Source organism: Malus domestica, chromosome 15, assembly GCF_042453785.1.
Source record: "Malus domestica chromosome 15, GDT2T_hap1".
Taxonomy (NCBI): Eukaryota; Viridiplantae; Streptophyta; class Magnoliopsida; order Rosales; family Rosaceae; genus Malus; species Malus domestica.
In genome coordinates, this window is record NC_091675.1 from 24,084,280 (window position 1) to 24,109,160 (window position 24,881).

The window sequence follows — 24,881 nt, forward strand, 5'->3', positions numbered from 1 at the left end:
ATAAGTTTAATGTGGAGGGTGCATCACAGGATAAATGTGGTTTGTGTTTTTAATGGGACTTTTTAAACTCTACTCTAACATAGTTTCACAATCAATTCCTTTACATAGTTTCTTGACCTTTTGGTTTCAAAATCTGTATGTGTAATTGAACACAACAATCTGATTCATGCTCTCCCAAAATAAATTTTATAAGTAAAAGGAACCAAAAGAAAAGGTTGAAGAGTCTTCATAAGATAAGGAACTTTCATGTCAACTGTTAATCTCGTCGTTGGCAAGTTTCTCTAGTATCTATACTCACATCTGCCGGTTGAGTTTTCAAAACTGTGTTCACATATAATCCGGGTTCATTGTCAAATCTTGAGCCAGACAATACATTTGATTAGTTCAAAAAAAAAAAAAAATCATGTTTGATTAGTCTCGTTCAAAAAAAATAATAATTACTGTTCTTGTAGTTAATTGATCAACTAGAATTGACTTTTCTTGTTCGAACTTTGAATAGTTGATAAAGAACGGGCCATATTTCCTTTCTTTTAAAAGTTTTTCTAATGATAATATTTAGATAAAACAATTGGCTTTTCACATAGATGTGGTCATTGACAAAGTAAATGAATAACATTGTAATTTGGATGAAAATACACAAATTCGATACTTTAAATAGATCCATTATACTTTAAATGAAAATAAACAAATTTATTATTTTGAGAGAAGAGCACAATAGAAATTCCACAACTAAGAATCAATCAGAGCATGCCAATACTGTAATAAGCCGACTTGACTTTGTAATGGGAAGGACACAAAGAAATTTCATTGCTAAAAATTAATCAGATCATGGCAATTAGGTAGATGATGGTATTCTTTTCTCCAAATGGACCGTAAAACTTATAGTTTTGAAACAAATAATTGTACATTAGAAAAGATAGCTCATGTTTTCACTAAAAAAGAGAGCGGATTTTTATTAATCAACTTTTGCGTGCGTCCCATATTTCGAATTTTTTTAAATATTGTTCTAGAAATATATTTGAGACTCTTAGGAAATTACAGATAAAAAATTCGGTGAACGGATTTTCAAATCGAGTTATCGAGGTTTGTTTACCCTACGGTTGGCCATGTCATCTAAGAGTTGACTTTTTGATCAACATGTATCGAATCGTTCTTAAACACTAAAATATGAATTATTAGAGACTAAGTAGGGCATAGCGGGCCTTTCTTGATTAGCGAGCTATCTCAGTTAATGTATACCTTAGTTTATGTGCGACACCTTACTATGTTACACACACGCACGCACGCGCACACACATTGGTTAGTTAAGTAGAATCGATAATGTGTATGCTAATAAGTGTAATTCATGTTGAATTGATATATGATGTGTGATGATATGACTGCACCATGTAGCAGTGTGACAAGTGGTCCTGCTTGGTTAATTCGCATTAGGGGCCTATGCCATGTGATGCATGTATATGGTTCTACTTGGTTAATCTGCATTAGGGGACCATGCGCATTCTAAGGGTGACCCTGCTTGGTTAATCCGCAGTAAGGGTCCCCGCCTATTGGAAAGATGTCGATGGTTCTACCTGGCTAATCCGCATTGAGAAACCATATGCATTGTAGAGTAGGATTCCGTTGAGTGGTCTGGTACCTCGCTTCGGCTCAATTATATTGAATGGTCTAGAATCAAATACTAATCGAGATTACATTGAAGGGTCTCGACACCCTGCTTTGCCTCGATTCCGTTGAGTAGTTCAGAATCAAATTCTAATCATGATTCTGTTGAGTGGTCCAAAATTGTATTTTATTCGAAATTCCATTGAGTTGGCTTGAAGCTAGATTCCTAGAAATGTTATTGATTCCTCTGTGTCTTGTTAACCCTAATTTTCTACATGTTTATGAATGAAATATTTGAGAATCTTTGAGTGTTGAATTGAAAAGGCCAAGGAATGTCTGGGTGACTCATTCAGCATTTCTAGCTAGATTATTCATAAGTTTATATTGGTTTATATTTTTCGTATTGATTGATAATTATGGTTAAAGACAATTGTTATGCATAATTGGTTCACAGAAGTGTTATATGTTGTTGATCATCGATTGTTAATAGATAATATGGGGATCGGATCCTGAATGTCATATTATCTCTTATGTAGTTTAGAATTCAGTGGTTTATGCATTTCGAGTTTCATAGAGTGATTCGAGAACTTTATGTTTTCTACTAAGAAGTAGCATTAGAAATGTCAGAGTTTAATAAAGGATGAACTACGAATGGCTTGATCTCGTCTTACGGTACGTAGGCAGTCTAATAAGGAAGTTAGATGTAGCCATAATATAAAGAAAAGTTAATGCGTTGTTGAATCGTTGTCCTATTTTTGGTCATGTCTTCAAGGTGAGGGCGTGACACATAAACAGGTATTCGGTGACGTCACGTGTTGATTTTAGAGTTATCTCAGAATCAGGGCGCGATAAATAAAGTCACTGTACAATTTAAATTTAAAACTCATAAAGAAAATTATACAAGGTACATAAAGTTTATTAATCAACATTGAAACTTTTGTGCATATTCTATGAAACATAAGGAAATTATACTATGCTATCCTCACAAGAAATTCTCAACTCTTTATTTTTTGTGAATCTGTGATACACTTTAAAGGGGATGAATTCTTCAATGAAATTTTGATACACGTAAAATGAGACCTATTCGTAAGTTTATTGAAAATAATGAAGCTCATGAGTAGCTCATAATACAATTTCCTTGTGTTTTCATAGCATATGCACACAAAATATAAAGTTGAAAATTACGTTGTTTTTTTATATGTATATCAGTATAATATTTTCTCATCTTTTAATACAAGTTTGACACACCCCGACCAGAATCGAGGCATGCTGGCAGTCACGTGAGGGTGATGACCAGTATGCCTCGATTTCGGTCGGGGTGTGTCAATTTGGTAAGAGAGCTAATCCTTGGCCGGAAGTCTGCCGACGAGGACTTCGGGTCCTTAAGGGGGGTGGATTGTAAGATCCCACATTGCCCAGAGGTGATGATCATGTAAGCCTTATATGTATATTCTCATCTCTACCTAGTATGAGGCTTTTTGGGAGCTTACTGGCTTTGGGTTCCATTGGAACTCCGAAGTTAAGCGAGTTCGCGCGAGAGCAATCCCATGATGGGTGACCCACTGTGAAGTTCTCATGTGAGTTCCCAGAAACAAAACCGTGAGGGCATGGTCGGGGCCCAAAGCAGACAATATCGTGCTACGGTGGAGTCAAGCCCAGGATGTGGTGGTGTCACAGCCCGTCCTGAAGGTACATTTGACGGGAACGTGAAATGACTGAATTGCCCTTAACGGGCATTAAGGTACGTGTGTGTGAGATGTTGTTGGTTCAAATATTAGGCAAGATTAAAAGAAAATGCATATGTGAGTTGGATTATTAAATTGATTTTGTTATGTTGGTTAGGGATTAGACAAATGGATGGTGTAGATTGATTTTGGGACATCAAAACCCTCCATCTCTCTCTCTCCATCCCGTGGTCTCTCTCTCTCTCCTCCATCTCGACTAACCCTCTCTCTCACACACCCATACGTACGGAGACACCCAAAAACCTTCCAAACTCGACGGATCGAGGCAACCAAGGTATGCATCTTCATCCTTTTGACGTTCTGAGTTGAATGTACTAGTTTTAGGAAGTGAAACCTTCGGAATCACGTGAAACCCGAACCTCCATTTTTGGTCACTGTTCATGCAAACGTAAAATATTGATTTTCAGGGAATTCTAAGCTTGTAGTGAGCTTAGTGAGGTCTCAAGGAGGCTCGGAGTACTTCGTTTGAAGGATTTGGACGTCAGGATCACGTGGTTCAACTTTGGCCGAATTTCTTGGAATTTTTCCGGTGAGATTTCTTGATTTTTAGAGCCTTAAACTAGTCTATCGTGATTCTTCATGTTTGGGGCTTCAATTTGGTATAAAATACGAAGAAAATGGGTGAAAAACGAAGGAGAACGAAGAGTTACAAAATTTGCCGGAAACCGGCCGCCGGAAAAACCAGTCCGGCGAGCCGAGGAGGAAGAAGGTGCGCGTGGGAGGGCGCGTGGACCCGTGCCACCCACGGCGCGTGGGGGCGCGTGGGACCTCCAAAATTTTTTCCAAAAATTACTTGACGTTCATGACGTCGAGTAGGTCGATGTGGTATATTCATATACCCAAATTGAGCATCGTATAAGAAATTATTACGAAATGTTGGTGATGTGCTTTAAATAATGTTATTTTAGTTGTTTCACATATAGGTGACACTTATCTCGAGGACGAGCGCATCCAGGGACGTCACGGGGGCTACGACCCATCGACTTACCAGTGAGTGGGCAGTTTTGTTTTCGTATTACCTATATACTATTGTTTTTCCCAGAAAATGCATTTATTTGAAAATATTTTTTTTTTTAAATGCCATGCATAAAATTATTTGAAGAAAATATGAATTGTTATATGAATGATATGATTGATATATGATGCATACATGTGCATGGTGCTGTGGAGGCACAGGTAAGTCAGGTGAGTTCATTATTCATTGAATTGTTTGATGTGGAGACGTTTTAAGCTCATAACCTGCACCCTAGGTGTTAGTGCTTATATTATTCACCACACCGCACGCTCGCCTTGGATCCAAGTAGGTGGATGTCGTACAGACCATGTGAGGGTTCCGACATGCTAGTCGTATAGATCACTAGGTGTGATTCCGACTAGTGGGTGACCTTAGTTATGCGCGCTGATGATTGATGAGAGAAGCACTAGAGCGTATTTTTACACCTTTCATCGTACAGACTACCTTACGTAGTTCCGAGTGATGTGCAGAGTAGGGCCGTATAGGTCACTGTGGTGACTCCGGCTGAGTGGGATATTGAGCTATAGAATTAATCGTATAGGACCAACTGCAGGGTCTCCGATTGATTCCTTATTTCACCTGATTTATATTTTGATTCATGGCATGGCATATTTTTTTTGAAAAATGTTAAAGACTTGGGATTTGAGTTTTGAGATTACATATGGTTTTATATATACTATTTTCTGGGAAAGTATACAGGTTTTACGGTGAGGGGTTAGAAATGTTTTAAATGAAATGTTTTGAGAAATATTTGGTTTTACTGACCCACTCATCTTTGTTTTGCGCCCCTCCAGGTTCTAGTTAGCGGTTGGTGACTCTCGAGGTCTTTTTCCGGCATTCTGACAGACTCTTGACATGTAGGACTCACCTGAGGGTGATGTACTTTTATTTTAGTCCTACTTGACTGCACTTAAACCTATGCTCTGAATTTATGTGTTTACTTTATAACTCGTCATGTTATTCTAGTAGGTTATTCTACTAGAGTTTGGTTTGGATTCCTTCTTATGTTTGTTATTGTTTCGCTTCCGTGTAGCACTTATGGTTACGTCATGCTCACGTGACGGCCAGCATGCCTGGATCCTTTGGATCGGGGTGTGTCAGGTGGGGGCCCGGCCCGGATGTGACAAGTTTGTGCATATTCTACAAAACCAAAAATAATTTAAAACTCAACATCTTAGCAATATTTTCTCAAAAATTAAAAACATTGTGATATACTTTTCCCTAACAGTCAATTTTGTCAAATATTCTATGAAAATATAAGAAAATTATACTATGGTCTCCTCTCAAGAAATTCCCAGCTCTATCATTTTTCGTTAACTTATAATTCATGTAAACGAGATCCATTTATGAATGGACGTATGATACATGTAAATGAGATCAATTCATAAGTGTATTGAACTTGACATATCATGTGAATAGAGAAGTATATAATTTTCTTATGTTTTCATGGCATGTGCACAAAAAGTTTCAATGGTGTTGAAAATTTTAGGGACACTTTAGATACGGTCTCTAGCTATCAATATTCTTTTATTGAAATCTTGTTTGTTTTTAGTTTTTGATCAAAGTCCCTGACATTAATGTAATAATGTAAGTTACAACAGTTTTTAAATTATAAATTAAAAATTGAAATGTGTATTTTGTTTATATTAATAAGATTTTAAATAAAACCCATAATTTGTGGGATTAAAAATAATAAAATATAAATTATACTCTCTATTATATAGTGTGTACATACATATACATATATATAGGTACATTCATCAAATTAACAACAATAAAAAAAATATTGTACCAAAACATGGGTACATTCTTCAAAACCGCAAAAAAAAAAAAAAAAAAAAAAAGATATTAGGCTTAATAACATTAATAAATTTCTTTGATTAAACTTGACATGGATACATTCTCAAATCAACAAAAAAAGAATATACCCATATAATTTAAAAAATGGATTAAAAAAAATCGAATGGATTTTATATTGAAAAATTGGGTACATTTTATATTAAAAAGGGTACATTTTACATATAACAAATAGATATATTTAAGAATGGTAAAAAAAATTGAAAATTATACAAATGGGTACATTTAAGATTAAAAAATTGAGAATTTTTTTATAAAAAAACTAAGGGTTACAATATAACATTCCACATCGACCAACGAAGAAGGGTGATATGCCTTATATGTACATGCTCACCTCTTATAGTACGAGGCCTTTTGGGAACTCACTGATGGGTCACCCACTGGGAAGTTCTTGTCTGAGTTCCCAGAAACAAAACCTTGAGGGCATGGCAGGGGCTCAAAGTGGACAATATCGTGATACAGCGGAGTCGAGACTGAGATGTGACAGAATGGTATTAGAGCCACTCTACCATGTGGTGCGAGTGTGCTGACAAGGACGTCGGGCCCCTAAGGGGGGTGGATTCTAACATTCCACATCGACCAACAGAGAAATGGTGATGTGCCTTATATGTACATGCCCACCTTCTATAGTACGATGCCTTTTAGGAACTCACTGGCTTCGGGTTCCAGCGAAACTCCAAAGTTAAGTGAGTTTGGGCAAGAGCAATCCTATGATAGGTGATCCACTGAGAAATTCTCGTCTGAGTTCCAAAAAAAAAAAACTGTGAGGGTGTGGCTAGGGCCCAAAGCGAACAATATCGTGCTACAGCGGAGTCGAGATTGGGATGTGACATACAAACCTTTTTTTTTTTTTTTTTTTGAAAATGTTTGAATCGAAAATTAATTAGGAGTTTAATAGAGGTGTGAGTATTAAAACCCTAAATCAATTACTAATTTTTATTTAAAAAAATGTAATTAACATGTAAAAACATTATCACATTAATGCTAGGAACTTCAAAATTTGAAAACTAGTAAGTCTCAGTCAATAAACATTAGTAACTAAGGATCAAATGCTAATTTTTCCAAAATTTTATATGTATATAGGCATATTTCCTCATCTTGTAGTTTACTGAAAGGAAACCATATAGTAGCATCTTCATAATAAATTCTCTAACAAACTTACAGTAGGCCTATGAATTCACTTGCAACAAAATTTGAACTGATAAAGAAAATCATCTTACACTATTCTCTGATGAAATAAGAAAGTTCAAAAGGAGGGCAGTGCCTTTCTTTTAGCGCTAATAACAGTCTTTTAGAAATTATATATTTGATTGCATGAACAATAAAGTCATTGTATAATTTAAATTTAAATTATGATTTTTTAGAAAATAAAATTATACTTACAAGGACATACAAATTTTATTAATCAACATTGAAACTATTGTGCATATTCCATGTTTTTACTATAATATAGTCTCTCACATGAAATTTTCAAATCTGTCAATTTTTGTGAACTTGTGATTCACGATGAATGTGTGAATTCTTTAATGAACTTCTAATACACGTAAATGAAATCCATTCTTAAGTTTTTGTGGAAATCACGAGATTCATGTAAGTAGGTTAGAATACAATTTCCTTGTGTTTTCATAGCATATGCACAAAAACTTTAATAATATTGATAAATAAGTTTTTTTTGTTTGTTTGTATTTAAATATAGTATTTTCTTCTCATGTTCTGTTATAAGTTTTGTGCATATTTTACGAAACGGAAAAAAAGTAGCATCTTATTAATAATAGTCATAATAATACCAATAATAATAATAATAATAATAATACATCATGCCTATAGGGTCACTCACGATAAAATTAAAAAACGCGGACGTAATCATATTAACTAGAATAAATATAGTTTCACCCAACACTCATATTTGAATCCTTCTCAAAATTAGAACACCGCGTCTATAATAATTAATTGAAATTATGGAATTAGCTAAGGTAGTTCGGTTAGTTCAATTTTTGGTTTTATTTTTAAGTAATGTTGTGGTGATTAAATTTGTAGACTAAATTAGCAAACCAAATAAGGTGTCATCAATAGAAAATGAGCATGTTTATCAACCATTAAGTAATAATTCAATCATCAACTTCTATGTCATTTAGTTTACAAAATTTAGTCTGCAAATTTATTCTCTTTACTCCTTTTTTTACTGTTTCTTTGAAGTTGGGAAATGGAATATCATCAAAAGATAAATAAAAAGGTAAATAGGGATCATTTTCAGATCTCTTCCACAAATCCACTAATCTGGACTTTCAGAATTTGATCAAACAATTAAAATTAGAGGTATTCATCAATTTCCCCCCTGAACTTGTGACTATTGGCCAATTTCCCCCCTCAACTTTAATTTTGGCCAATTTCCCCCCTCAACTCTCATAATTAGTCAATTTCCCCCCTCAACTTTAATTTGGCCAATTTCCCCCCTCAACTCTCATAATTAGTCAATTTGCACCCTACTATTAATTTTTTAATTTGATCATAATTAAACAAGTGTGTGTAAGAAACTAAATAAGATGTATGTTAATCATTTTCCTATATCTTTATCCTATTACAAATAGATTAAAATTTAGAATTTTACAATTTATCATAGATAGTATTATTAGTCATAATAAATCAGTATGGAGTAATTTTATTTGATTTTTTACTATACAAAATTGATAACGAAAAGGATTGATGTGTACATTTTTGTATGTGAATACAATTTTCTTTCTAAAAGTGAAAGCTAAGTTCAAGTAAATTGTAGAGAATCGAGCTTTAGTGCAAAAAATGACTAGTCAATTCATAATTTTTTACTCATTATTAAGAATAACCTATTTTATTGAAATAGGTCTGATCCATGAGTTTACTTTTTCTTATAATCAACCCATATCACATACTAATTGTATTAATGTTTTTGTACATTTTACCCTATATTATGCAAGTGAGTTTATGTTAATTTTAGTACTTTGTTGAAAGTTATTAGAAAGATTGAAAAAAAAAAAGAATAGATGGAAAATTAAAAAAAAATAAATTAACAATTGGGTGCAAATTGACTAATTATGAGAGTTGAGGGGGGAAATTGGCCAAATTAAAGTTGAGGGGGGAAATTGACTAATTATCAGAGTTGAGGGGGGAAATTGGCCAAAATTAAAGTTGATGGAGGAAATTGGCCAATAGTCACAAGTTCAGGGGGAAAATTGATGAATACCGCTTAAAATTATTATAACTTGTAAAAAAAAAAACTCTATTTTTATCCGTTTAATTAAATTTAAGAATTCAAATTGAGGGATTTGATGAATTTGGTGGAAGGTGATCCCTTTCCTAAAAAGGCCGAAGGTTTGTTTGTTGAGGTCACCCACTGGCCGCTACCTTCATTACGCTTTCGTTATTATTATTTGTGTCGTTGTCAGTGCACCTCTCAATACGCTTTCGCGCTGGCTCGCTCAGGTCGCAGGACGTTTTCAAGAACGATACTGTTTGGGTTACCTGTCCATTACGCTTTCATTTACTTTACATCAGGCAGGACGTTTCCAAGGGCGGTAGGGGGGTGGTGGTGGTTAGCAATTTCGCAACCATTTAGGGGGGGGGGGGGCCGCTGAGATTGCAGGACATTTCCAAGGACGGTACCCTTTTTTTTTGTTTTATGGGGGCGATGGTCGGTGGGCCTGGACGCTACCGTTTGTGGGTGTCTGGGTGGGTTAGCTGTGTCACAACCATTTTAGTACTGTGAGTGTGAAGCATCAGCTTTGTCAATACATGTTTCTTTTAAAAGAGCTATCATTATTTATTAGAAAAGTTAGGAATAAAAAGGTGTGTATGTCTGCCTGTATGGATTTTTTATTTACGCACAATAATACGCAAAGGAACGTATCCAATTTTTAAAGTCATCCGAAAGAAAATAATGGCAATCCAAAGCCAAAAAAACTCAATACCTTTTGAAATCATCAAACACTTAGCGAATTAGACACACCAAATTTGCGATATAACACATATCACAATTTGATGAGCAATGCCTGCTCAAAGAGGAGGCGACAACAAACAAACTAGAGTCTACCCATATGGATTTTGTTCTCAACACCATCATCAAAGCTACCAAGAATAATGAGATCCACGAGGAGCCAACAACACACCAACAAAAAATTAAAATACTCACTAGGAGAGACTAACAAATAACCTCACCAAGAAGCCTCTTATTTGATGGAAATACTAAAACGAAAAATAAATATACAATAATCCATGAGAAGAGAGAATAGTAAAACTATAAGGATGGGGAGGGTTCACACTGGCCACAAGTGAAGAAACGGGAGTTGTAAATTTTATAAATATAAGATTTTGGTAGGGGAAAGAAGAAAACCGCTACCAGTAGTTTCTTATATATTATGCTTGTTTGGATGTACTTTCAAAATGACTGAAAGCATCTTTAGAGAAAATATTTTTGGGTCCAAAAGCCCTTCAAGTGCTTTTCTAGAATTTACTTACATTTTTACTAAAGATTGGTTCAAAAAACATTTTCACCAAAAGCACTTTCAGTCATTTTAAAAGCACGTCAAAATAAGCCCATTAGCATGCCAAGAATCCATGCATTTGAATTTTACTAACGTTTTTTTAGTACAATTTCAAGAAAGAGTATTTTCGGGAAATGTAAGTATGAATTCTAAGGATTGGTTTCAAAAACATTTCCTTGTCGTCCTTCAAATCGAAAGTTGGCGACTTTCAATTACCTGGAGAAATCAACGTAAGCCATCGACAAGATTCGAACTCACGCCGTCATGCAAAAACACAATACCTTTCCACCACTGTAGTAAATGGCCACTTGCATGGCCTGTTATTTGTTTAATTAATTTCAATATGACTTAAGATTTTAGGTAAAATTATTAGAAATTTTTCTGTTAAACTATTTGATGGTCATTACTTTTACGTAAGTGAAGACGTAGAAGATAAACATTGAATAAAAAATAGAGAAAATAAAATTATTACAAAAAAATTAAAATAAATTATCATCCAACATCATGATATTTTAACTCATCTCTATATGGGCTTGTGTTCACCGCTGAAAGAGATTGGATCTGAGAAATAAAATCAGATTAACAGGGAGACGTAAGGTAAAATTTATAAATATATAAGAATAAGTTAGATAACGCACGATATTTTGAATTTAAAACCTATTATATCTTATTTATTTTATATTTTGACACAATAAATAAAGAACTAGACCGAAGTCTATTTTAGTACATACCTACTCACATTGGGTGAATAATTTCCTTTCATTTTGTTGTATTATAAAGTGTTGATTATTTTAAAAATTCTAAAAAGGAAAATCGATTATGAGAAAATAAAGAAAATAATGTGGCAGTTTTAGACATTTTTCTATTGTTATTTTAATTTTTTTAGTTATTAAATGAGGTATATTATCCTTACATGGCTGTAAGATTGGTATAAAATTTATGTTTATGTAATTATTAAATTGTCCTTTTTTTTACTTATTGTTAAATTTTAATAAAGGGGTTAGAATGAAAATTTATGAACTTTTGATTGACAATCAAAGTTCTATTAATATGCAGTTTAAATTTGTCACAACCTATTCCAATCTCAAATAGGCCGTATATAAAGTGAGAAGGCTAGGTAAAGCTTTCAAAATATCATAGAATAGGTCTGTCAACTTAGAATTATTCGTCCCAATCTCAAGTAGGCCGCACATAAAGTAAGAAGGCTAAGTAAAGCTTTCAAAATACCATAGAATACCTATGTCAACTTAGAATTCTTGTTCCAATCTCAAATAGGCCGCATATAAAGTGATCAAGCTAGGTAAAGCTTTCAAAATATCATAAAATACCTCTGTCAACTTAGAATTCATTGTGCCAATCCGTATATAAAGTGAGAAGGCTAGGTAAAGCTTTCAAAATATCGTAAGATACTTCTATCAATTTAGAATTCTTTATCTCAATCTCAAATAAGCTGTATATAATTTTAAAGTGAGAAGGCTAGATGAAACCTTTAAAATATCATTGAATACTTTTGTCAACACAGAATTCTTGTCCCAATCTCAAATATACCGTATATAAAGTGAGAAGGCTAGGTAAAACTTTCAAAATATTACCACTATAAACTTGAAATTCTTTGAATTTAATTGAAAAAGGGCAAAACAGTAAAAAGGAACCCACGTTCAAAGTAGCTGATGTGGCTGTAAAAATAATAAAAAATATCAGATATTTCAAATAATTTTTAGAATTTAAAATTAGGTTGGGTGCTCTCACCGCTTACGAAACTTTTCGAATTTAAAATTAATTAATGTTTTAATTTTTTTAATATTTTTAACATCGAAACATGTGGCTGGTAATTCCGAAGAAAGTACTTGGATGGCCAGTGGTAATTCCGTGTCTCGTCTCGCTTCCTGACTCGTTCGCTATATATGTGCCGAAACTCGAGTCGAAAACAAAAAACGCGCGTAACATTCTCAGTTTCACAACGAACTAGATTATTTTACGTTCTCTCTGTAAATCCATTGGAATTTCTGTTGTTCTCACATCACCAACAACAGATTGCGTTGGTTTCTTTGAGGATTATCGAGACGGTGCTCTCTCGAATAGAAGAGAGTTTGAAGATGAACGATAATCAGCCTGATGAAATGGTTAAATGTTCGCCTGCGGTGCCTGAACCGCCATCGGTTACAGTGGGGTTGGATTTGCCGTTGAAGGAGTTGAAGATGAAGCTCCTTAAGGATGAGAAGGTGTCTATGCTTGTGCTGACTGCTGCTGGAGGATGCGGGAAAACCACCTTGGCAAAAATGTTTTGTCAGGATCAAGATGTCAAAGGTATGCTATTTATGATTTCAACTTTTTTTGGTGAAGTTTTACTCCTAGTTAAAAATTAATGCACCATGTAGAGGATTATGCAAGTAGAACTACGCGCTAGGGCCTACAAATTGTCCGCTAATCCCTCCAAACATACATACTAACCAAAATTTGTTAAAGAACATAAAACTACAAGTCTTGTAATGATATGAACTTGGCATGATTTTGTTTGTACTAGTGGTAAGTTAAGTTGATGCCCTCCTCTTAGAGTTAACAAGTCTTGTAATGAGCTCCTGTTTGATTACTTACTTGATATGGGAATTGCAGACATATCTAGTCAACCTTTTATTTAACACCTTCTTTGTTTCCATAGATACATTCAAGAATAACATCTTCTTTCTCCATGTCTCGAAAAAGCCCAACTTGGACCTTATTGTACACCAACTATATCAACGGATGGGGTCCGAGCTGCCTGCTTTCGAAAACGAAGTCATGGCAGCTAACTGGTTGCAACAATTTCTCAAGGAATCTGGACAAAATCCTCTACTGTTTGTCCTGGATGATGTTTGGTCAGGATCAGAGTCCCTTCTTGAGAAGTTTGACCAATTCAAGTTTTCAAATTACAAGATTTTGGTCACATCAAGATTTGCATTTCCAAGATTCGGTTCTCCTTATCATTTGGCACCATTGAATGATGAAGATGCAATGGCTCTTTTTCACTATTCGGCATCCTTGAAGGATAAGAGCTCTTCTTACGAAGATCTTTCGAGAAAGGTGATTTCTTAGTCCACAATACACACACACACAGACACACACATATATGTGGATATATATATGATTATTTATGCCTCAGAAGAGGGTAAAGAAATAACGTTTGAGCATCCACACACGTTAATGAACTGTGAAGGATGAAGTAAGAAGAGTGAAAGAGTAGACAGTTTACAATTTTTTCAGCTTTATGAAACCATTTAGATGATTTTCAACAACTTAATCAAATAATAGTAATTGAATTCATTTTGGATAATCAAATTGCAGATTATCAAGCGCTGTAAGGGATGCCCACTTGCCATTGCATTGGTCGGGAGATCACTTTGCGGCCAGCCTATAGAAATTTGGCAGAAAAGAGTAGTGGAATGGTGCAAAGGTGCATCCGTTCTTGATTCTGACAAGGATTTGCTTGCTTGCCTCCAAAGCAGCTTAGATGCCCTGGATAAAGAGAAGGCTATCATCAAGGAATGTTTCCTCGATCTAGGTTCTTTTCCGGAGGACCAAAGAATTGCTGCTGCCGCCCTCATTGATATGTGGGCGGAGTTATACGGTCTAGATGAAGAAATTCTGACCATTGCCAACCTTCATGAGCTCACCACCCGAAGTTTAGCTAATCTTGTTGTCACAAGGTATGCAGGCTGCTCATAATTTTTTCTATTTCATTATGAATGCCGAACAAATCATTAAAGAAATTAGTATTGATCATCCAGACATGAGGGGGAGACAGATGGCTATTACGCTGAACACTTTGTCACCCAGCACGACATGCTTAGAGAGTTGGCGATCCATCAGGCGAGTCAAGACCCAATAGAACATAGGAAACGACTATTTTTAAACATCTGTGGGAACAGACTTCCTAAGTGGTTGACAGAACAAAAGTATAAAGCGATCAAGGCTCGACTATTATCTATCTCAACAGGTTCAATCAATCTCTCTTTAGTAAATACTTATACATGTGCGCTCGGGACACACGTGTGCACACACACACATGCTCATTCTTACTAAGACTTCAATCGGACCTCGACACATTTAAGTTCAACCCACGCTAACATCTTAAAGCTTATTGTTTGCAGATGGAGCCTTCTCAGCAAAATGGCCAAACATGCAAGTACCCGAAGCAGAGGTTCTAGTTCTGAATTTTGAAACGAAGAACTATGCCTTACCTGAGTTTGTGGAGAAAATGGACAAACTAAAGGTTCTAATACTAAATAATTACGGTTTGTTACCTGCTGAACTAGATAATTTTGAACTACTTGGTTCGCTATCAAAACTTAAGAGAATTAGATTAGAACGTATTTCAATTCCTCCCATAAGCAGGGTCCTTAAACAGTTGAAAAGCTTGCAAAAGATCTCTCTTTTCATGTGTGATATCGGCCAAGGTTTCGTCAAAATTTTAGATGCACTGCCAAATCTAGTGGAATTGAACATTGATTATTGCCATGATCTGGTGCAACTTCCTGCCAACCTTTGTGAACTTGTTCACCTTAAGAAGCTTAGCATCACCAACTGTCATAAGCTATCTGCCTTGCCTGCAGACATCGGAAAGCTAGTCAATCTTGAAGTGTTGAGGCTTAGGTCATGTGCAGAGTTGTTAGAGTTGCCAGGCTCGATTAGGAACCTTAAGGATTTGAAATTTCTCGACATATCTGATTGCTTTAGCGTAAAGGAGTTGCCAGAGGGCATTGGTGCAATGTGTAGCATGGAAAAGATCAACGTGAGCCAGTGTTCAAAACTGAAAGAGCTGCCTGCTTCTGTTATGGATCTTGAGCAGTTGAACGAAGTGATATGCGACGAGGAGACGAAAACTTTATGGGAACCCTTCTTGCCAATTCTCACAAACATGCGCATTAAGGTGATCAAAGAAGATATCAACCTAAATTGGCTCAACAAGCTTCCACCCTAAGGCTATGGTCCTTCCATCAATGAGTGTCGGTGCAATGTATGCAGTATGATTGTGTATAATGTAATTTTTCCTTTGTAATTTACTTCTATTTTATGTTTTATGTGTTTTTAAATAAACTGGCAGCACTGTAAATTATTGTAATGCCAAATTGAATAAATGATCCCTATGGTTATAAGGTATTCGGAAGATAGCCCATGTGCTAAAAAATCTCAGATTTAAACCCCTGTAGTGTATTTCGTTAGCAAATTTAGTCTAAAAGTGATTTTTTCGTTAACTATATGTTAATACATGGGTAAAATTGTACTTTGACATGTGCACTCTTCCTCGTCCCTCTGCTCTCTCTTTCTGCAATACATCCCCCACCAGTACCTCTTGAAGCAGGTTACTGAGACGCAGCTCTTTCACCTCAACCGGCAATAAATCATCAATCTCTTTCTCAATATCAAATATTGTCTCATCAACTGGTGCATCCATATAATTTCCCATACTTGAAGCTACCTGGATGGTTGATTCTTTTAATTCATTCAGTCCCTGCAATACAAAAGTGTTTCAATTAAAGCACGATGATCACCTGGTAATTAATATCATCAAATCTTCTAAACTAGGGCCTTCTTGCCGTTGCAAATCAAAGCCACAGGTTTAATATATCAAAAAACTTGAAAATCAAAATATATATTCTTGTCATACTTGAGATGAGGCCTCCTGGTAAACCAAAGGCGTCTGCATTTGTTGATAGGCATCTTGCATATTTCCATACAATTAGATAAAGAAAAGGTTTTGTGTGATTACCTGGTGTTTAAGAGTAGCTAAACTCTTTGTATGCATTGGAGACTCTGGGATGACTCCATTTGATAGAGGAATTCCAAGTAGACCACACATTAAAGTCTGCCATGAAAAAGCACCAATGACATAGAGGACTGGAACATTGAGCATGTCATGTGAGAGGCCAATCTTTCAAGCCTTTCAATTCTTGCTGTTTGTAGAAAGCAACGAGAGGCCAGTCTTGAAGCTTCCTGTCGATCTCAATGACGTCTTTCTTTGAATTGGAACAAGGAAGAGTGCACATGTCAAAGTACAATTTTATCCATGTATTAACAGATAGTTAACGGAAAAATCACTTTTGGGCTAAATTTGCTAACGGAGTACACCACAGGAGTTTAAATCTGAGTTTTTTTAGCACATGGGCTATCTTCCGAATACTTTATGACCATAGAGATCATTTATCCGATTTGACCTTATTGTAATTATTCACCATGGCTATTATTGTAAATAACATGTTTGCCCTCCTCATCGTGCCACTCTTTTATTGATTCTCTTTGATTTATCCAATCAATGGATGTTTGTGCAATGTATGCCGGGATAAGTGCATGGAAAGAAAATAAGAGTTCAAAAATAACTACCCTTGATTTATCCAATTAATGAGTGTTGGTGCAAAATGCATTAACTTTTGGTTGTTTCTCCACTCTCTCTCTTGCTGCACCTCTTTATGCCCCTTCAGTTAAATATGCCATAACATTATTGTTTTATTTAAGGGTAATTTAAATTAGTAGATAAAATTTTGCAAACTAAGTGACATGGAAATTGATGATTGGAATATGACTTAAACGTAGATAAACGTACTTAATCCTATTGATAACATATCATTTAGTTTGTAAATTTTATTCTCTTAGCATTACTCAATACGTGCTTATTTATTCAAGAGCACAACATTTTTTTACTATTTTATTTTCAACTATATATGCTACAGCACAAAATTTTAAAAGCAGTGCAATACCAAATCATATGCACTAGAAAATTATGTATCTTCTCGCCTCCTAAGAGCAGCTCCAGCGGGAGCTATAACTCGGGGGACAGTGGGTTGAACAGTGCCATAGAGCCCGACGGGAGAGGTCCAGCGTGTGGCAGCCAGAGGGACAGGCCCAGCCCGAGGGAGAGGCCTGGCAACTCGTGCCAGCCCGAGAGCCCGAGTGGGTGTGACGTCACCCGCTTTTTTTAGGCGGACGGTATGGATCCTCTGTATTTCTGGGAAGTTGCAGAAGACGAAGAAGAAGATGAAGATTTGGAAGAAGCAATGGGAGTCATCCACAACATCGGAGTCCGATCCTGTGCATCAGTGGGAACATAGATGGGTTTTACTTTATTTTTCTTCAACTTTTGTTTATGACCATTGGTGAAAAATGGAGTTCAGATATTATAATCAGAGCTAGCTTTTGGAGGAGACTGAGTTTTTACCTGCAGATGGATGAGCTTTGGACTATTGGCCCTGGATCTGTGAAGCTTTGGGTGTTGGTGCATTTCTTTTGTTGTGGAACCGAGAGTCATCGCAGAGAAGAAGAAGGAAATCTGTAGAGAAAAAGAAGGAGGAATATATAATATTAATATAATTAATAATATAATATTAATTTATACAAAGTAAATAATATAATATTAATTATAAATAAAATAATAATAATATTTTATTATCAATTGTCAGGGCTATTCACTGCAGGGGTGGAGATGCAAAAGGCAATTGCCACGGTAATTACTGTTCATTAAGGGCAGTTACTGTTGACTGGGTGGATTAAATAGTGAATAACCTGGGGGGAGGGTTCCTACACTGGAGTTGCTCTAATAGCGCGTCAAATGTCTTTCCCGGCTCATTCGTTTTCTTTGGGTGAAATTCATTGCTCTTCGTTAAGTTATATATATGTGTGCTGAAACCAACAAACAGCTTACATAACATTCTCACTTTCTCATCAAACTAAATTAACAAAGAGGATTAAAGGGTTAGTTTGGGATTGTTGTGTTAAAAAAAAAAAAACAAATTTTGTTATGCTTTAAGAATAATCAGCTGTAAAATAAAGGTGATGAGCGTTTGGTTAACTGAATTTTAAAAGTGCTGTGAATATGAAAAGCAACGCAAAAGCGTTTGGTAAAATTTAATGTAAAAGTGATATAATTGTATACAAGGATAGATGGACATAGTAGTAGGAGTGGGGGCAACGATAGCAGTGGTGGTAATGGTGATGGTGGTTGTGGTGGAGTTGGTGGTTGCGATGGAGCTAGTGGTGGTGCTAATAGTGGGATATGTTGGTTGAGGTGGAAAGGTAACACTGGTGGTAAGGCGGTGGCAGTGGTGGCGGTTGTGATTATGGTGGTGTCAGTGGTGGTGGCAATGATGGTGGTAATGATAGTTGTGGTTATGATGGCGATGATGGTAGTTGCGGTAATGATGGTGGTGATGGTGTTGGTGATGATAGCATCGATGGTGGTAGTAGTGGTGGTGGCAATGGCGGCGGCGGTAGTGATGATGGTGACAATGATGGTAGTGATGACAGTGGTGGATGTTGTGGTTATGGCGGCGGCGGTGGTGACAATAATGGTGGAGGTGATGGTGTAAGGTTAGTATTTGTAGTGGTAGGTGATAGCATTTATTTTATTCTCTAAGGAATGTGTTTGGAAAGTTAAACAATGTCATTTAAAAAAAAAATTAATGAAGGTATTACAACAATTGAAAATAATTATTATAGACACAACTTTATTTTTTTTATTAAAGCAGCTTTTAAGAACAACTTGCAGGCTACTTTTAAAAGATGCTATCTGGAGTCTCTTTGTTTTGGTAAATATGTCTCTGGCTTTAGTCGGAATGGGTGCCTTCAGAACGGCATTTGAAATGTTGTTTGATGTTGTAAAATCAGTTCAGGAGGAGAATAAAATGTTCCAGCACCTCTTCCGAGACATCAAGTTCGCACTGGACTCTGTACAACCACTCATCAAAGACATCGAAAAGTATAACTCGAAAGAGGGACCGCAAAATTTTGCAATACAGATGGAGGAGGGAGCAAGCTTTCAACAACTGTTACATAATCTCAGTGGCATTCCCGAATTTAGAAGAAATGTATATCGACTATTGCAGTGATTTAATAGAGTTGCCTACCGAGATTTGTGATCTTAGTAAACTAAAGAAGCTCAGTGTCACTAACTGTCATAAGATATCTACCTTTACCTGAAGGGATTGGAAAGTCGAAAAATTTAGAAATGTTGAGGCTAAGATCCTACACAGAACTGTCAAAGCTTCCAACCACGATGAAGAGCCTTGGAAAGGTAAACTTTCTTGACATATCTATTTGCTTCAGCATCAAGATGTTGCCTAAAGACATAGGTGAAATGAGTAGTTTAAAGAAGATCAACATGAGACAATGCTCAAGGTTGCAAGAGCTGCCTCCATCAGTCATGGATCTTAAGCAGTTAAAGGAAGTTGTCTGTGATGAAGAGACAAAATACTTACGGGAATCTTTCTCATTGTGTGTCAACAACGTAAGGATAATTGTGGCCAAAGAGAATATCAACCTAAATTGGATCCACAAGACTCAGTTCTAATACTTGTGTTTCCTCAGTGAACGTTGCTCTTCAACCTCTCTTGACTTGTGTTTCATTGTCTTCCTATTTTAGGCTATTTCCCATCTCCTTTTCAGTTTACGCCCTTCGTTTCGTAAATAGTAGTGTGGGATATTGCAAGGTATAATCATTGGTCGTTAAATGAGCACTATTTTGACAACCTTAAGAAATTTTCTAAACTTGTGAAATGTGAGGGGAAATTTAATATTTGAGCAATAAGTTTAATGTGAAAGTTGTTTTTTCAGAGGGAAAATGTGGTTTGTGTTTTTAATGGGACTTCTTAAACTCTACTCTAACATAGTTTCACAATCAATCCCTATACACAGTTTCTTAACCTTTTGGTTTGAAAATCTGTATGTATAGTTCAACACCACAGTGTGATTATGCTCGCCCAAAATAAGTTTTATAAGTAAAAGGAACCAAAAAGAAGAGGTTGAAGAGTCTCCATAAGACAAGAACTTTTATGTCACAGAGTCAGGTATTAATCTCGTCATCAGTAAGTTTCTCAAGTATCTATATTCACATTTGTTGGTCAAGTTTTCAGAATTGTGTTCACATATAATCTGAATTCATTGCCAAATGTTGAGGAATTGATTGTAATTGACTATTACGATGAATTGGTCTCAAACTACGTTTTCCAACCAACACAGTTTGATTAGTTTTAAAAAAAAACACTGTTTGATTAGTCTCGTTCAATACCATTATGTGATCAGCTTAAATTTACTTTTCATGTTCAAACTTTTAATAGTTAAACTAAGAAAGAACGCGCCATATTTTCTTTCTTTTAAAAGTTGTTCACATAGAAGTGGACATTGACAAAGTAGATAATGAATAACATTATAACATTGTAATTTGGATGAAAATACACAAATCCAATACTTTAATTAGATGCATTATACTTTAAATGTAAATAAATAAATTTAATATTCTTAGAGAAGGTCACGATAGAAATTTCACAACTAAGAACGGATTAGAGCATGCCAACACTTAAAAAGCCGACTTGGCTTTGTAATGGGAAAGGTACAAAGAAATTTCACAGCTAAAAATTAATTAGATCATGACAATGAGGTAGATGAGGGGGTTCTTTTCTCCAAATAAACTCTTTAAGTATTTTTATATAAAACTTATGGTTTTGAAACAAATAATTTACATTAGAAAAGATAGCTTATACTTTCACTAAAAAAAGAGAGCTGATTTTTATTAATTAACATTGAAAATTTTGCCTATTCAACAGATGTGGGTCCCGTATTTTAATCAACACATGTGAGTCTCATTTCTATTAAAGAGATGATACAAATGATGGTTACAAATAAATGATAAGAATAATATTTTTATTTACAAAAAAAATTATTATGCACTGCTATCTAATAAAGTAAACAAGGTCAAAAAGAAGACAAAGTGGGTTTCATTTAGCGCTAATATTCTTTTAGAAACTATATATTTGATTGTATGAACAATAAATTCATTGTACAATTTAAATTTAAAACTCATAAAGAAAATTATACAAGGCATACAAAGTTTGTTGATGCATAAAATCAGTGAGGACTTTGGTACAACAGAAAGTGTTAAGTTTGTGACATTCGCTAGATTGCTCTAGTCACTAGTGTGGATAAATATGTAAATGGATAGAGACAGGGAAGCAAACACAAGATGTATGTGGTTCACCTAGATTGGCTATGTCCACGGAGTAGAGGAGTTCTCATTAATTGTGAAGGGTTTACACAAGTACATAGGTTCAAGCTTTCCTTTTGTGAGCACTAGTGAATGATTCAGTACAAATGACATTAGGAAATATTGTGGGAGAATGATCTCCTTTTATAGAAGAAAGTTTCTAGCTTTGTTCTGACATTGACACGTGTCGTGTTATGATTGGCTTCTGATATTGACACGTGTCGCGCTATGATTGGCTTCTGATGTCGACACGTGTTGCGCTGTGATTGGCCTCCTGGTTGGAGGGAAACTCTTCTGGGTCCTTGGCGGTATAACGTTGACCGGTGCTTGGTAGTTTTAGGATTGGTCAAGTATGGTACAAACAGTGCTCCCCTAAATTCCACAGTGAAGGAAGCTCCTCGGTTGGGGACTTGCAAGATCCAAGTCGCTGAGTAATCACGAAACTTCTAAGTACCAAAGTGTGGTATCATTTTCACTTGCCTTATTTGTCTTATAGGTAGATGTGGCATCTTCTCTGGAAGTACTTTTCCTCTATCCAGGGGTGGTATCTTTAACCGGTGGAGATGCATAAGGTAATGTATCAATTTCACTTGAAGCTTACTTGTAGTTTCAGGCTTGGTCAAGCGCAATACAAACCATGTAGTATGAGTCCCCCAAGTCACCGAGTTAGGAGATTTGCCAAAATAGATGACAGACGAGGTAAGCAATCAGAGTTCCAAGCAATCAGTCCCAGATCAGAAGTTTGATTTCGAGTTCCGGCTGATTGTTCTTATTCTTCCTATCTTACAGGTAGCAAGAAGGATAAAGAGAAGAAAAAGGAGAAGAGATGATATGAGATACTTTTGTTTTTTAAGAAGTAACTTTCCACAGGCTTATTCTTGAACTGGGCTGGAGGGTTTTCTGGTTTCCTCCAGAGTATAAGGCCGACTCAAGAATTTGAAGGTCAAAACAAGTCCATCAAATCTAGAGTATGTTCGACCTTGATGATATGGGATACTTTTGTTGTTGACAAAGTAGTGGATGTATCGGCACGTGTTCTGTTACGCTTGTCTCCATATGTTTCCTTGTATCCTTCTCACATGCCCTATCTGTTCCTCAAGCAGATGTGGTATCTTATCTAGAAGCATAAGATGTTGAAGATGAGTACTCGAGAGCAATGTCAGGTAAGTAATCAGGCAAGGGGTTCTAGGCAGTCAGTTCCTGACTGGAAGCTTGATTGCAAGTGCTGATTGATTGCTCTCTTTCTCCTTGTCCTGCATGTAAGAACAAGGGTAAAGGAAAAGACAAGGAAAAAGCATGATATGGGATACTCTTGCTTTTGACTCTGATGATATGAGATACTCTTGCTCTGGTGCGGCTGGTTGCATAGGTATTATTGGGGGGGGGGAAGAAAACTGAGTATTTCGAGAGGCTTCGTTGGGAGTGCCTTCTCAGATATGAGGAATGGTTGAACATTTTTGCAGGTTTGCTTGTCCGTGGATGATGGAGGTCGACATATATAGGAGTTTCCCTAACAACAAGTAGTAATCTATTCATTTACCCTTCTTGGTCATAGCAACGTAGTGGGAGTTGCAAGCTTTACGTGTTTTAACTTTGTCAGAGCACTTTGAAAAAGTGGTTTGTGGTATCTGGAAAGCTGATGTTGTGTGTGAAGATTGCAGACAAGCTTTATCCAAGGAAATCTGGCTCTCGAAGTTCGGAGAGCAGTGCCTCTTCAGTTTTCGAACAAGTAATCTTGTTGGGGATCTGGCTCTCGAGATTCGGAGAACGGAGCTTCTTCGATTTTTGAGAAAGCAATCCTGTTGGGAGTCTGGCTCTCAAGATTCGGAGAGCGGTGCCTCTTCGATTTTTGAGAAAGCAATCCTGGTGGGAGTCTGGCTCTCGAGATTTAAAGAGCAGTGCCTCTTTGATTTTTGAGCAAGTAATTCTGTTGGGAGTTTGGCTCTTGAGATTCGGAGAGCGGTGCCTCTTCGATTTTTGAGAAAGCAATCCTGGTGGGAGTCTGGCTCTCGAGATTCGGAGAGCGGTGCCTCTTCGATTTTTGAGCAAACGGCCCTGCTGCCCTTTCTTTTATAGGGGCACCAATTGTGTGCAAGAAGTACGTTCAGAGAGTTATTGCTTGTAGAAATTTTCCCTTTGTTTTCGTACTTCAGAGATTTATTGGACCTCATTTCTTCTTCATCATTTCTGAAAATGTCTGGCCCATTCGACCGTCATTTTGACTTGAACTTTGGTGAAGAGGCAGCCATGCCTTTTCAAGACAACATATGGCATCCATCCTTCTTATCCCTTACTGGTCCTCTTACCATTGGGGTCTCTGTGATGAAGAATGATATGACCGCTGCGGTGGTGGCCAAGAACCTTCTCACTTCCAAAGATAAGAGACTAATTTCCAAATGGTCTGATGAGTTGGCTGTTAAGGATTCTCTGGCTTTCAGTGTTCAGTGTGCAGGTTCTGTGTCTAATATGGCCCAACGCTTATTTGCTCAAACCTGCCAAGTTGAATCATTGGCGGCTGAAGTGATAAGTCTCAAACATGAGATTAGAGGGCTCAAGCATGAGAATAAACAATTGCACAGGCTCGCACATGACTATGCTACAAACATGAAGAGGAAGCTTGACCAGCTGCAGGAATCTGATGGTCAGATTTTACTTGATCATCAGAGGTTTGTGGGTTTGTTCCAAAGGCATTTATTGCCTTCGTCTTCTGGGGCTGTACCGCGTAATGAAGCTCCAAATGATCAGCCTCAAGTGCTTCCTCCTTCTAGGGTTCTGCCCAGTATTGAGGCTTCGAATGATCACCCTCCGGTGCCTTTTCTTTCTGGGGCTCTGCAGACTGCTGAGACTTCTCCTGAGCAACTTTTGTGAAGGCTCCATCTTGTTTGTTTATTTTGATTCATGTACATGTACATATTTGTAAATTATCGGAGATATCAATAAATAAGCTTTGCTTCATTTCAACATATTGTGTTAAATACACCAAGACCTCATTCACTAAGTTCTTTGAATTTTTTTCTTTTGTTGAAGCTTGTATGTTGAAGCTTTGTGAGTGAAGCATGTAGGTTGAGGGCTCCCTTAATTTCCTGAATGAGGAAAAGCTTCTCGGTTGGAGACTTGAAAGATCCAAGTCACTGAGTAGTTGT

At 36.3% G+C, this 24,881-nt stretch overlaps 1 protein-coding gene and 1 long non-coding RNA gene across 4 annotated transcripts; one reads left to right on the top strand and one right to left on the bottom strand.

Annotated features, from left to right (window-relative positions):
* The first annotated feature begins 12,652 nt into the window (after positions 1-12,652).
* Positions 12,653-15,869, top strand: LOC103401319 (probable disease resistance protein At5g66900). Of its 2 annotated transcripts, none has more exons than XM_070814131.1 (5): positions 12,653-13,040; positions 13,393-13,793; positions 14,055-14,416; positions 14,498-14,706; positions 14,861-15,869. In XM_070814131.1, the coding sequence occupies exons 1-5, from the start codon at positions 12,830-12,832 to the stop codon at positions 15,688-15,690; spliced, it is 2,013 nt and encodes a 670-aa protein (XP_070670232.1). In that variant the 5' UTR covers positions 12,653-12,829; the 3' UTR covers positions 15,691-15,869. The 2 variants fall into 2 exon arrangements, with proteins under 2 accessions (XP_070670232.1, XP_070670233.1); XM_070814132.1 differs by having other exon boundaries at positions 13,437-13,793.
* Positions 15,870-15,887: 18 nt separating this feature from the next.
* Positions 15,888-16,667, bottom strand: LOC139192276 (uncharacterized). 2 transcript variants are annotated; one of them, XR_011576325.1, is made up of 2 exons: positions 16,480-16,667; positions 15,888-16,221 (listed from the first exon to the last, which is right to left on the bottom strand). It is a non-coding gene; the product is annotated as an uncharacterized lncRNA (long non-coding RNA). The 2 variants fall into 2 exon arrangements; XR_011576326.1 differs by having other exon boundaries at positions 16,378-16,667.
* Positions 16,668-24,881: the final 8,214 nt, after the last annotated feature.

Excerpts from the sequence above, each read along its gene's own strand:
- LOC103401319 (XM_070814131.1), top strand. The coding sequence starts at position 12,830 with ATGAACGATAATCAGCCTGATGAAATGGTTAAATGTTCGCCTGCGGTG. Across the intron at positions 13,041-13,392 it reads TCAGGATCAAGATGTCAAAG|ATACATTCAAGAATAACATC; the intron begins GTATGCTATTTA and ends TTGTTTCCATAG. Across the intron at positions 14,707-14,860 it reads ACTATTATCTATCTCAACAG|ATGGAGCCTTCTCAGCAAAA; the intron begins GTTCAATCAATC and ends TATTGTTTGCAG.